The following is a 15,314-nucleotide window of genomic DNA, read 5'->3' on the forward strand; positions in this document are numbered from 1 at the left end:
ACCAACTAGGTAAGTCTTAAACTGTCAGCTGGAACATTTTCTCCCTCTCAAGAATACATTATCAGCAGCGCCAATCCAAGAGTTGTACCATATCATTGCTTTAGCCAACTCCCTCTTCTTCATCATTTGCACGGACGATTTTTTTTTCTTCATGGAAATTTGCATTGTCCAAAACTCATAATCTTTCTTAACACCCTATTTTAATATTTATCAGACTTAGGGTGAGAATGTTCTTCCTTATGGCCAACCATATTTTGACTTCCTCTTAATTAATTTTTTACAGACAAATGGTAATTGCTCAGCACCCCTCTAAAAAATCTGTTATGCTGTTACAACTACTAAAATTCACTGGTTGCCTATTTTTTACCAACTACCAGGGAAGCAAATATAAATTTGACTTTCTTTATTCACCAGTTATTATCTCCAGTTCGTTCATGCAGCAAATTTTTGTTACATGCCTACTGTGTGCCAAGCACCATCCTAGGCATTCATTGTTTCCGATAAAACATTTCATGATGATGGAAATGTTCTATATCTGCTCTCACGCCTGTAATCTCAGCACTGTGAAAGGCTGAGGTAGAAGGATCTCTTGAGCTAGGAGTTGGAGACCAGCCTATGCAACATAGTAAGGCTTCATCTTTACAAAAAAAATTCAAATATTAGCTGGGTGTGGTGGCAGGTGCCTGTAGTACTTGCTACTCAGGAGGCTGAAGCAGGAGGATTGCTTGGGCCCAGCAGTTCGAGGTTACAATGAGCTAGGTTTGCAACACTGCACTCCAGCGTGGGCAACAGAGGGAAGCTTGTCTCAAAAACAAAAACAAAAACAAAACAACAAATTAGCCGCTAGTCACATGTGACTTTGGAACCCCTGAAATGTGGCTAGGGGGTCTGAGGAACTGAATTTCTTCTTTTAATTAATTTAAATTTAAATTACCACATGTGGCTCTCAAGGATTTTACAGTCTAAGGAGAGTCAGAGAAGTAATTTGAAAAATAAACAGGGTAATTAAAATTAGTGGTAAATGGTAAGAGGGAACTAAAACAAGAGGTAATATAAACTATTACATCCTGGTGGGAGGGGAGAGTAGGGCAGGAAAAGATGGTAAGGTACCATTTCAGAATAAGGGTAGTAAAGGATGGAGCTCTCTTTTGAAATGACACTTGACCTGAGATGGGAAGATGAGAAGACTGCATATAAGGAACTGAGAGAAGAGCATTACCAGAAGGAACAGCAAATGCAAATGCCCTAAGGAGGGAACAAACTTAGCGTATGAAGGAAGAAATCCAGTGTATTTCTGGAGCAATCTGTCCAAGAGAGAGACAGCTGAAGAAGGAGGCAGGGCTAGATCACTAAGTCCACTGTTGACCAATGTTAGGGAAGTAAGAAAGCACTGAGGTTTTTTAAGGGAAAAAATAAAAAAAGACATGATGTGATAACATGTTTTTAAAAGATCTCTCCACACGGTCTCTGCAAAATAGATTCTAGTAGAAAAAAGTAATGACAGAGTGATCATGTATGAAGCCATTCCATTTGCCAGTTTGGTCTAGAGTGTTAGCAGTGAAGAAGGTAAAAAGTAAAAGAATTCTGCGGTATCCAACCCACAAAGCTTGGTGATAGAATTAGTATAATAAACTGATCACTTTCTAAGCATCACATGTCATAATCCCTTTACATTTTAATATAAGGTTGAATTTTTATTTAACAATCTAATACTGCTAACATTTATTCAACTCTAATAACCATGTTCCCTATTGTTACTCATATAAACAAATGCCTTTCATAACATCCAATATAGTTTGTCAGAGTTTGATAATTCAGAGAAATGTACCAATAAAAGCCTACAAATGCTTGGTTTAAAAAGAGACTTTCATTTTGCCATATTCTGCAAATAAGATTTATCATGCTAGAGTTATGAGTTGATTATGTGATGTCTGTGTCTCAGTAAATTATTCCTGGCTTTCTACTTAGGTGCAGTATGTGTGGTTTATTGCCGAGAGTAGAGCTGAGCAGAATTCCAGTACATATGTTCATGCAGGGGCCATACACATGGCTAGTCCATGTATATAAGGGTTTTTTTGTACCCAGTCCCTAATGTCTTGGCATAACTTTTATTATGTCTGCAGTGCTCATGTAGATGAAATGCCACAACACATTCTTTTACTATTGTAGCCTCAACTGGTCTTTTTTTTTTTTCTTTAAAGAAAGAGCAATTACCATCATAAAAATTCCTTACTGGAGAACTTTCCATATTGCGTTATCATTCCATGCGTCTAATAATAGTGGAATATAAAGAAAATTTTTAAAGAAAATATTAAAATATCTAAAAAAGACTTTGAGGTCTGTAGCTAGCTCCATAATGAGAAACACTGAAAGTCTGAAGGAGGAGAAACAAGGAAAACGAAACAAGGAAGACTTTTTAGAACGCATGGTTTATGTTAGAGATTTATAAATCACGGCCTAGCTAAGATAATTTGCAAATGACATGCACCTTCACCAATGTCTAAACACAGTAAAGAACTATCTGTCTGTTATCTATTGGGAGAATGCTAATGCCTATAATTGGTCATTACCTGACCCTTATGTATTTCTATCCTGATAGCTCTGTCTGCCTAAAAGCTAATTCTGTGTTTTCTGTAAAATCTTGCAGTGGTGTTATCAGGGAGATTGTGTTCCTTTTGGCACTTGGCCCCAGAGCATAGATGGGGGCTGGGGTCCCTGGTCACTATGGGGAGAGTGCAGCAGGACCTGCGGAGGAGGCGTCTCCTCATCCTTAAGACACTGTGACAGTCCAGCGTAAGTAGCTAAAGTAAGCCTGAGCCAACAAAAAGACACAGTTGGAAATGATTCAAAGCTGTGGTTTCACATGTTATCTGTAAAAACGTTTCGCTAGTGAGCCAAGTGCTTGTCTTCAGAACAAGCAGGAGGCACAGGAAAGTGGAGAAGCTTTGTTAGACAGACTTTCCTTTTTCTTCCTTTCCCCTTATTGTGTAACTAAAAATAAAATTAAAAAAATAGACAAGTATTGTGTATCTGTCCCAGATAAAGCCAGACTTTTAATCTAATAATAATCAGATAGATTTCCTCCTCCAAAAACTACTGAATTATGGATGAATCCAGATCTGGTCTTAGCTACATTACCATGATTCCCAGGAAACCTAAGGTCTTTTCACATGTCACATAAAATTATTACTGCTACATTAGTATTAAAAGGACCAATGAGAGCACTTCAAGGGTTGAAATGCCTTGATTCGCATCACAAATCACAATGAAAAGAGTACTGCCCATGTGTTAAAATAGTTTCCGTTCACATGCCCCCATTAATCATCTTCCAGAACTGCCACCACTTTTCTCTCCATGACTGTTTTATGCAGGTCAGACTGCTCCTCTCCCACCACTCTTTTCTCCAGCCAGAGTCCCCCTGGCACAAGGCCAGCCCCATCAGTATTCTTCGCTAGCTCTACTGCTTCTCCCTCCACAATGCCAAGGCCCATTACAGGTGGACGGTTCCTCTAGTTATACTTTCCTGTCCTCCTTGAGACTAAACTGCTCCTTCCCTGCTGCATGTCAAGTACCCATTCTCGTCTAGAACTCAGGGTGAGGGCCTTCTTTCCGAGTTAGTATGTGGTGCAGAATGATGTTATGATAACACTTCTACTTTTTTCTCCCTCTAAGACAAAAGATGATCTGTTTTTATTTTTTATTTTTTCTCATTTTAACTCAGGACCCCCTCTTTGGTTCTTCTCACCAAATGTCTCCTTTACTCTTTTTTAGCTTGAAATTGTTTCCTTTTATATTAGTTCTGTGTTTCCGTTCTCCCACTATCTATCAATTATTTAATATTACCCCCCTGCTAAACAGAGCTTCCTGTTACCCATTCATAAACCACTCACGCTACCACCATCTCTACTACCTTGTTTTTTGTCTGACCAACCCATTTCTCTCAAGCTGGTTCAAGCTGAGCTATTTCCTTTCCTTGCTTAGAGTATTCACTGGCATTCAAAATATATTCAAAATGTAGCTTCAATTATCCCTTTGATACAAGTGAGCCAAAATTGTAACTTAGAATTGATCTTTTTAAAATAACATGCAGAATAATTAACCTAAGTTCATCTGGAGGTATACTTTAAAATTAGTAAACAAAAGCATAAAGCCCTTTGATAAATAATATACCCAGATACTTAAAAGAATGACCACTTTTAAAGGAAGAAATTAGTTTTCTTCCATTTGATGATAGTATGCTTGAATAATAGCATATGGCTTTCCCTCATATTAACTACTTAAAAAATTTACTTATGTAAATCAAATACTTGGCATCCCACTTTTTTGTTAATTTGAGTGTAATATAATGAATCTATATAATGCAAAGCCATCTGATTTTTAGATTTAATTTTTAAACTTTATGTAATATTTGAAATGAGATAGAAATTTATTTTTGCATTATTTACTTTGAACTGAAGCTGTTTCCAGAGAGTTATTTAGTATCCTCTCCTTGTTTCCTGTATGGAAAAAAAAAAAACCTTTCCATTTCTTACTTGGTAACAGATAGCATCAGATTATATATTTATTGAATATGATTTATGGCTTTTCATTATAAATAACTGATTTTTAAACATGTTGAACTGAGTAGAATGATAGAAAATACATTGATTCATTTTCTTGAGAATGTAAATCATGACAATTAATAGTCTTCTAAATTACTCATAGTAAATTTCTTTAATTTTTATGTTCAACAGCCATAATAATTATTGCTATCAATCACCAATATGATTATTTTAATAATTAATAAAATGTCAAATTTCATATTTTTTTAAAGTAAACTTTAATATGTTTTCATCAAGTAATATATATACTCTTTGTTTGGATAGATATGTTATATTCACATGTTAAACAAAATGTTTTTTCAGACCTTCAGGAGGTGGAAAATATTGCCTTGGGGAAAGGAAACGGTATCGCTCCTGTAACACAGATGTAAGTAAAACCAAACTCTGCCATGAAAAATTAGCTTACAAAAGTGGGGAAATTTTTACATAGCAAGCTATTCGATCAGAAATCCATGTGTGTGAGGGTCACAAGAATTTTCTAAATTGTTAATAATGAATGGAGCTGGCCTTTCCTCCATCATTTCAATCAACATGGGTCAAGAGGAAAGCTCCAGCACTAGGAGGAATTATGTTCTTCCCCAACAGATACCAAGACAGAAGTACACACCCCCTGAACTGCCCTGCCCCACAACACTCACAACTTCACCACCACTATCTTTCTTGATTCCACAGAATTAAATCTTATGCCCTTTATCCCATTTTATGTCTGTCACTGCAAGAAGCCCCAGACTCCCACATCATCCCTCATCTCTTGCCACCCAATCAGTAAGACTCTGTGTATCTCTTCTGTTCTTTTTTCTATCCCTGCCCAGCAACTGAAACTGTTCTTTTATACTCTCAGGGATTCAAACCCCCTCATACCTGGACTTCTCGGATTCTTCCCTTCACCTTTTTGCTCTAATGGAAACTGGCTCTCCTCTGAAGATACTCCTTCCTTTATAGTTTCCAAACTGAGGGCTTCTGTTTTCTCCCCTCATCCTTGAATGACTAGGCCTAGAAAGTGGATTGACTATCTTTATCTCTTATTACTCTTTCCAGATCATTTTTCCTCCCTCCTATCTAAAAACTGCAGCTTTTTTTTCTTTTTTCTTTTTTTTTATTTCAGCATATTATGGGGGTACAGATGTTTAGGTTATGTATGTTGCCCTTGCCCCCCAAAACTGCAGCTTTTAATTCATGTCGTTAGACTGTTAACCCATTATCCCTCACTTTCATGCTCTCCAACTTTACTCTTGTCTTAATTCTTGCTGATTTCATAAATATGCACATGATTGTTCCAGTATCTTCTCTTCTGGATTTTTAAGCATATAAACATATTCCTGTCTAAAAACAAACAAACCAGAAAGTCATGCCAGTTATTTTCCCATTTCTTTGCTCCCCTTTGAAACAAAATTTCTCAAAAGACTTGTCTATACTTACTGAATCCAGTTCCTCTCTGTTTATTTTTTCTAAAATTGCTCGTCAGGTTTTTCTTTCCATCATTCTATTGAAATACTGTTGCCAAGTCACAGATGATTTCCATGTTGCTAGATCTAGTATTCAATTCTGAATCTTCATCTTATTTGACTTTCAGTATGTTTCCAGGACACTACAACCCTTTTGGTTTTTCTTTTACATTACTGCTTACTCCTTTTTCTCCTTTGATGGTTTCTATTGTTTACTCTGATTTCTTAATATTACCCAGGGATTAGTTATTGGCCGTCCTCTCTGCTCTACCAATACTCGTTTCCTTGGTGATCCCATCTAGTTTCCTTGCTTTTGATGCCATTTATTTGTCATTTTACCCCTAAATTTATATCTTAAGCCCATGGATTCTTCTTTCATGGATTGTAGGTCCATGTTTTACTACTTGAATAGACTTTTAATAGACGTCTAATATTTAACATGTCCAAATGTTATCTCCCAAATATTTCCACAACCTGTACCTCCAGAAGTTTCTCTCATCTCAGATGTCAACTCTATTTGGCTTAGGCCAAAAAATCCCAGAATCTTTCTTGAGTCCTTTTTATATCTGATAGCCCACATCCAGTTCCTCAGAAAATTCCGTTGGTTTTGCCTTCAAAATAGGTCATAGACACTTCTTACTACTACCTTCACTGCGTCACTCTAATCGGATTCACTATCTTTCACTAGATTATTTAATAGCCTCTTATGAGGATTTCTCTTTACTACTCTTGCCCCCTACAGTCCTCAATAGAGGAAGCAGAATGAATCAGATTATCCTTTATTTAAAACTCCTCAATAGCTCCCCATTTTACTTAAATCCAAAGTCCTTACAAAGGCCTGCAATCTGGTCTTCATTACTTCTCTGAACTCATCTCTTCTTATTTTCTTCCTCAGTCACTCTACACCAGCAACTTGAGCCTCTTTCCTTAAACATGCCAGACATGGTCCCACATTAGGGCTTTTGCCTTGATTATTCCCTTTGTCTTATATACTCTTCTCCCAAAATATCTGCATGGCTGACTCTCCCGTCTCACCTTTACTCAACTGTCACCTTCACATTGAGACCTAGCCTGAATACTGTATTTAAAATTGCAACCCTCTCCACTCACTACAACTCTGGGTCTCCTAGTCTTCCTTACCTTGCTCCGTTGTCCTACCAAATCACCTTATAACGCACTCTGTAGTTTATTTATCATATTTAATTCTATTAAACTTATGTCTTGGAGTAATTGTATGTAGTGTCAATTATAATAATCTTTTCAAGTTACCAGGATTGTTTATTCATTTATTCAAAAAATAATTGATCTCTGTGAGGCCGAGGCGGGCGGATTATTTGAGCTCAGGAGTTCGAGACCAGCCTGAGCAAGAGCGAGACACCGTCTCTACTAAAAATAGAAAGAAATTAATCGGACAACTAAAAATACATAGAAAAAATTAGCCGGGCATGGTGGCGCATGTCTGTAGTCCTAGCTACTTGGGAGGCTGAGGCAGAAGGATTGCTTGAGCCCAGGAGTTTGAGGTTGCTGTGAGCTAGGCTGATGCCATGGCATTCTAGCCCGGGCAAAAGAGTGAGACTCTGTGTCAAAAAAAAATAATAATAATTGAATGCCTACTGCACATTAGACTGTGCTAGAGTGGGAAAGACAATCTCTGCCCTTAAAGACATTATAATTTCTTTGGAAATTACTTAGGTGCAGAAAATCATAATATAGAGTGATAAGTGATATAAAGGAATGAGATGGGATGCTATGTAGAATTGGCCTAATTATGGATTTAGGGATTTCTTCCCATAGGAAGCTAGAGATGTGAAGGGCATATCAGAGCTGATCAGAATAGAAAAAAGTGACAAGAGCACACTAGACAGAGGAAAATTAAGTGCAAGGCCTGAAGGTTAAGAAGTGTGATCTTTATCTTGAGGTATTAAGAAACCATTGAAAGAGCCTCAGATTCATGCTTTAGATGAGAATGGATTGGAGAAAGACAAGATTACAACAAAACAATATAACAAATCAAGAAAAATTTAAGGAAATTGGTAAGAATGAATGAAGTGCTGGGCCATGGGCTTCATACTAGGAATGACAGTGGAGTCCAGAGAACATGTAGATAAGTAAGGACCTATCTTCAAAAAGCCCATAAAAATAAAAGGATCAGTGTAGTAGGAAAAACAGGATGAGGGAGATAGAAGGTGAGGAAATCAGAGAATGGAATGTATTTGAACTTAAGGAATGACAAGTGAGAATATTCTCAATGATGACAAATCTGGAGTGTGGCCACGGGAGTGCGTGCTTAACCTGCGTGGAGGTGAAGGAGTTCAAAGAACTTTAAGAGTAGTGAGTGGAGGGGATAATCTTCCATGTGGATGTTAAAGTCATTAAGGATGATATCAGAACTCGGAGTATAGAATGAGACTGCGAACCTGGTATCAAACTCATTAATAAATAAGGGAAAATGTCCCTCATTAATTAAGCAAGATAGTAGCGAAGCTAGATAGTGATTTGGATGAATGGTATGAATCTCAGAGGAATAGAGGTTTTATACAAGGGTAAAAGAATTGAATACCTGCTGTATATCAGGCTGTTGGGTAGGAGTGAGAAAGTCAAACTCACCTCTCAATTCTGAACTCATTCCATTATTCCATATTTGTAGGGGTGGGGGCACACCTTTAGGCCCTAACATAGGTGTTATATACTGTAATATTAATAATGTATAACAGGTAACAGAAAAAGAAAAAAGTACCAGACATCTCAGGCTTGTTACATTTTACTCATGAGCTATATGTTAGATGCTCAAATTGTAGAAATTGCTATTGGTGGGTTGATTCTTACTGCCCTTGTCTTCTGTTTCATCTTTCAGCAAATTATTAGGAGATACAGTTAAATACAAGGTTAACATAATTATATCATGGATTTGCAAATAATTAGTGATATTTTTTTCCCTTAATCTTGACTTTAGTAGTTCAAACTTGAGACAATTCAGCTATTATACTAAAATTTATTTTCATGCTATCTAAGTTAATAAAGTTTTCTGAGCATAATTTTGTGTAAGCTGGAGCCTGCTTTAGTGTACTATTCAATAGAACTTTCTTCAATGATAGAAACATTCTATGTATGCACTGTCCAGCCAGTAGTCACTAGTCAGATTAGCTATTGAGCACTTGAAATGTGGCTAGTGCAACTAAAGAACAGAAATTTTTAGGTTTAGTTCATTTTAATTTGAATATCCACATGTGGCTAGTGGCAACCAAATTGGACAGTGCAGAGCTAGATGCTAGCTATGTAATAGAAAAATAATTGTTATAAAGAAGATTATAAATATTATATATAAAAATTCTCAAAACAAATCAATCTTAGTTCAATTTTAAAATAAATGTACACAGACTTTCATTTTTGATAATGACAGACTAGGTTATTCTGCCTGAAATAAAAGAATACTGGATAAGATTTTTTTAAAATCATTTAAAATCAGCAAAGAGCTGACAAATTAGTGAAGGAAATGCCAGAAGCTCAAATTCTGTGAGAAAGGGGAATTCAAAAAGATGAGTAGAGCATCACCGAAAGTACTTTTGCCCTTACAATATTCAGAGGAAGAGAAAAGATCAACTGTTCCAGTGTCTTTTCTTAAGTATTAGGATTGCTGTTTCCAGATCTCCTCCCCTACTCCCTCAGCAGACTCCTTCATGTTTTATTTGCCAGGAGGCCACGTGGCCACCTTTAAACCTGTCATTGGCAAAGGAATGAGATTACCGTAATTGGTTTAGACTAATCCCAATTTGCCTCTAAAATAGGATTATGGTCACCTTTTCTGAGAGGTAGATTACTGAGCAAAAAATCATAGTTCTGTTAGCAAGAAAGCAGGGAGTAATAGATGTTAGGTAGGCCCCAGATGTCTGCCTCGGAGCTCTTTTAATTTTCCATCTATACCAGGAGAAGTAGCAGCCACAGAAGTACAGGTAATAGTAGAAGTAGCTGCTGCTCATAATTACTGAGCACTTACCATGTACCAGACTGTAGTAATCATATTCTGTTCCCATACTGATAGAAGGTCTTCCCCTTCTCATCAATAGTGACTTGGCTTGGTGGGATATTTTAGATTTCCATTTTTGCAACATAAACCTAGGAAAACTATGATAATATAAAATTTTGGTGTAATCTGTTCTGTTACAACCTTGTTTCTGTAATACAAATAGTTCTTGATTGAGTTATTTTATGACACTAAGTAATGTAGCTGCTGAAGTAAAACTACATCAACAAGGCTGAACAGCAAAGGAAAACTGTACTGTACATGATGACCATTCACCCAACATTCTTGTTTTTGCTCAGTTTGACCACGTGCTCTGTCATAAGAGTCCTTATCGTGTGTTTCTGCCTATTCTTCATACATTGGCCTCTTGTCTTTGTAACTCAGCAGCCTCAACTGATATGCCTTCCTTATTAACTTATTTCAACTTTTTTTAAAAGATGAAATCCCATATTTACTCCAGTATTTCTTTGTTAGAAATTTTCCGTGTATTTAAAAAATTGTGCTAGTGTTTTATTAGAATTGTCAATGTTTTTGTTAGTGCTCCATCTTTGGGTCGTCTGCCTCTAACCCATTTTTTCCCATATGCCTGTTATTTTTAGTGTGCAATTTTGCAGAAGGAGATTTTTTACGAATGTGTGTGTCATATTACAGCAGAAACTTCCATATTTTAAAAATCTATTCTAAGAGCTTCCATTATGCTAGTAGATAAACTGTATTATAGGACATGGAATTAAATGGTAAATCATGAAGGGTGAGTTGATTGGAGTTAAGATTAAATAATATAAACAAGAGTTCAGTATTTTCTAGTTAGCAAATAATGGATGCTAATATAGGAGCATTATGCCACTGTGTCTGTGTCCATTAAATTAAGTGGAACTTGGGTTTGGAGAGCAGAATTTTATGGAAGTCATAATGCTAAGGGTTCATTGGTTGAGGACACAGGTCTCTTTGGGCATGGTGATAAATGGTCGATTAGGTCCTGACAGTTTTTATAAATGTGCAAAGGTAGGAACTAACATGATTATCTGGTAGAGCCATTATGAAAAGTGAAGACCCCAGATCTATGCTCAATCTTCTGAAAAGTGTTTGCTTAGGAGCTTGTCAAAAATGGACTTTTGATTATTATGTGTATAGAATCTTCTTTTTACTGGCATAAAAGAATATGGACCAGTACTCAGGCATTTCTGTTTTTATGAGCAATTTTTATTCCAATGAGTAAAATTATCATGCAAAATGTTTTAAGAGGGTAACAATTGGTGTACATATTATAACTCTTTTAAGCAGCAGAATTTGAAGGTTGGTGTTGTGAATACCTTACTAGAAAACTTGTTTTTTGTAAAGAGTAAAACTATGCCTATATTAAGGTTATGAACCAAATTTTATATCAAAACCTCAAGAAGAAATAATAGTTACTATGAAAAGGACTTTTCTACATTTCTAAAAAGAACTTCCTAGTGCTTGGTTATTTTCCAAAACCAAAATAATCTTTGTGTTTTTCTTATGTTTGCTTGATGATATGACTAGGATAGAACTTCTGTTGAAGTACGTAAGCTCCACTTTGGCTGAGATGGAAAGTCAGTCATGTTATTCTTGCATCTTAAACAGCTCATTTCCCTCCTTTACTTTATGCATCAAAGCTATAAAAAATGCATGGAGTAAAAGGATTTCTAGGTCATCTACAGTGTGTTCTAAAATTTAAGTATAGATCGTATAGTACTTAGGTGTGTTCTCAGTCAGCTTTGCTAGAAGGGTATATTATTCAGCAATTTTTTTCTTTTTCAATCAATTGCTTAAGGTCATTAAACAGTATTTTTGCCTTGGCTATGGTAGACAGGAAAAATTATAGCCTATATTTGAATGTGGGACTGTGGTAAAAAAAAAAAAAAAAAGTGTGCATTTTGGGAGTTAAATTGACTTGAGTTTGAATCCTGACTATGACATTTGTTACTATTTGACCTTGACAAGTCACCTAACCTCTCTAAACTTAAGTTGACTCCTATATAAATAGGCTGTATCAAACTTGCAGAGTTGAGAATTAAAGGAAGTAACACATAGTGCTATGCTAGTACTTAATCAGTACTCAATACAGTGTAGCTGTTATTATCTCTATATACATTTATGTTTTGTAGGTTACAATAAACTTTTATACATAACCTCACTAAATCTTCAAATCACTTTTATAAGGAGGAAGGACAAGTATTTTTTTTTAAGTATTTTTAAAGAGAGGAAACTAAAGCTTAGCAACATGCTAGTACCATGGAAGGAATCCAGTAAGACACAGAATTTCTGATTACTGATCAGTGCTCTTGTAAGAGATGGAGCCCTTGGGAGGTGGGTGTGGCAAGGTAAGCTTCTCTGAAAGAGTTTGGTCACCTTTGACATTGTCTTACTTCCAGTCTAACCTTACCCTGCAGCAGAACCAGATAGCTGAGAACATTCTGAAACTACAGATCTTGCCCCCAGGGAGAGGTGTGGGGTAAGTGATGACAAGGTACAGAGTTGATCCATTAACTAACAGTCTTATAACCATGTCCCAAATTATAATTAGAAAACAAATATGTGTCAACCACTTTATTCTTATAAATATACATAATATATGGCAAAAAATAACAGGAGCTGTATCAGTAATTTTTCATAGGTTAATAAGAATTTTATGGTGGGTATTATGTTTTGAGAAATAAGGACTAGCTCTTAAGAACAGACTAGAGCTTGTTTATTTTATTCTTAAGACACTTAAAAAATTACAAAGTAAAAGTTTGTTTCTAAACATTTTTATAGATTTAGGGGAATGAGTTATAGATGGATGATATTTTAATTAAATTCAGACTATATACACAAGTAACTTTAATTTTAAAAACTTGCATAGAAGATTATGGTATCAAACATGACAGCTAGATTCAAGTTTGTCTGAACAATGTGAGTTATCAGGCCTTTGTTTTCTTTTACTTTAAATGTCAATGCATAGTGAAACTACCAAAAAAATCAGAAACTATTTGGGGGGAAAAGATGAGAAAGCTGAATCAAAACTGGGGTTGAACTGATTCGCTGCATTCATTAACCACTAGATTTAACTTTAGTTAAATGCCCTAGAATGAATTATTTAATTAGATAGATATGTATAATATCTGATAAATAGGGAATCAGGAATTTTGTTTGCAGCTTATAAAAGAGGGCATAAGAGGCAAGGCTTTTGTTAGCCCATGTGGTATCTTTGTGTAAGTTAGAAATAGATGCCTGTCTGGGTGAGCAAACAAAAATGTATTCCTTCTTCACAGTACCTTGTCAAGTCCATGACTTGCTAAGAGAACAGGGGTTGGATTTCAAACTCCCTCAACTAACAGGGTACACAACCTGCTGAGAATATGTTACTTTTGTGGAGGGGAAGAAGAAAAATTAAATTTTGAAAGTATGGAAGGCTGGTCTAGCATAATAGGGATGAAGCAAAAGTGCATTTGGTGTGAAAGTAGAAAAGAAACAGAGGTGGGAAAGAAGTAGGAGAGCAAAATGTCAGTTTTACTCATTTTATAATTTTCCCCGAGGCCATAGGAATCACTGTATCTTCCCAGCCTGCCTGTCTCCTTTAGGAAGTGAAGAGGAAAGGGAAAGAGGCAAAGGAGTTTTCATTGTCTGCCCACTTCTTGCTCTTTATTACCCATAAGAAATAGTATTTTCAGAATTTTCCTCATTTGCAAGACATTTTGAGATGTATTTCTCTTGAAGGTAAGGGTTTTTGGAGTGTATTTTGCAAATGAAAAACAGAAGTCACAAAGGGATTTTGGGACTTGCCAAGATCACCCTATTCTTTGGGACAAAACCAGGATTAGAACCCCGGTAATAGAAATGTTACTGGAAAGTATCAGCAGAAGCTGAGAGTTCTTTCTGTAGCAATTTTTATGTCTCAGGGAATGATTCTTTTTGTGGATTTATCTACCAATAAAAAGTATTAAGTTTATTCAAAAGAAGATGCCTTTAAACAGGATAGTTTTGGAGCACAAGATAGTTTATAGAATGTGGTAACTTACACACATATCTCAAAAAACTGTGATGATAAAGATGCTAATATTAATTTTTTTTATTTCTTTGAAAACACTAAGATCAAAAGATGCTGAGACCTACATCTCTGATTTATGTGAGGCCCTGCTGGTTGATTTTTCGAAGGAGAGGGTGCTTGCTTAGTGTTAGCACTAGGAAGGAGAAAATCTGTCAGACTTTACATAAAAAATATGTTGCTTATGCCCACTGTTTTCTAGTATGGTTTCTGCATAGGTGTCAGCATTTATTATCCTTAAGTAATTTAAAAAGCATTACTACTTAAACTATTATTCCTAAACAACAACAACAAAAAAGTATTTTACATAATTTTTTCTTAAGAAATTACTCTTTCCTTCGGTCACTTCCATTCTTTCAAACCAGCATATGTAACTCCTACTGAGCCCATTCCTAATCAACACAAATTCAGAGCATTCACTGATGGAATGAAATCAGGAGAACAAAGTACTAGCTGATATATTGTAGAAACAGAAAGATCTGGAATCAAGTCCCCAAATCTACTTTAATTTCCTTAATCTGTTCCATTCTTTCTGCTATTCTATGAACAGCCTAAATACACTTCTGCCTCAGGGCCTTTGCATTTACTGTTTCCTGGAAGATTCTTTTCACAGATAAGTACATAAATCATTCCTTTAGTTTCTTTTAATTCTGTTTGAATGCTACCTTGTTAGAGAGAATTTTTCTGACCATACTATTTAAAACAACTTCTCTCCCACTTCTCTGTCAATCTCCTTACCCTGCTTTATTTTTCTTCTTTCTCATCTCCAAGTAGAGTAAGCTCCATGAAAGCAGAGACCTAGTCTGTTTTGGCTTTTGGTGTAATCCCAGAGCCTAGATTATATCTGACACATAGTAAGCATTTTATGAATACTTGATGAATGAAAAAAAGATACTTATGGCCAGTTCTTGCTGCTTTGTTTTAAGAGGACTAGTGTTTAAGAGGACTAGTGATAAGTTATGCTGTATCCATAGGAAAGCCATCAGGGTCTAGATACCTTTCAGTTTAGGAATTAGATATATGCAGTGTGGATCCAGAAGAAAGGAGAAAGACCACTGGGTTATAGGAAGGCAGGTTTTGGCTGAAAGTAAGGAAGAACCTGCTAATGATTGCAGCTGTCTGAAGAGTATTTGATCAGTCTTTCTGTAGATGTTTATATAGATTATATGACTACTTTGGGGATAATTGTAGAGGAAACC

General features: G+C 35.9%; 1 protein-coding gene across 1 annotated transcript in view; it reads left to right on the plus strand.

Annotated features, from left to right (window-relative positions):
• The window catches only part of ADAMTS6 (ADAM metallopeptidase with thrombospondin type 1 motif, 6), a 302,363-nt gene that overhangs the window by 215,434 nt on the left and 71,615 nt on the right, over positions 1-15,314 (plus strand). Inside the window, exons 12-13 of the mRNA XM_012664545.1 lie at positions 2,648-2,793; positions 4,905-4,968. Of these exons, the coding sequence (XP_012519999.1) occupies positions 2,648-2,793; positions 4,905-4,968 (210 nt within the window). The remainder of the gene's footprint in view (positions 1-2,647; positions 2,794-4,904; positions 4,969-15,314) is intronic.

The sequence above is a fragment of the Propithecus coquereli genome, unplaced genomic scaffold (assembly GCF_000956105.1).
Source record: "Propithecus coquereli isolate 6110/MARCELLA unplaced genomic scaffold, Pcoq_1.0 Scaffold9, whole genome shotgun sequence".
Classification (NCBI taxonomy): Eukaryota; Metazoa; Chordata; class Mammalia; order Primates; family Indriidae; genus Propithecus; species Propithecus coquereli.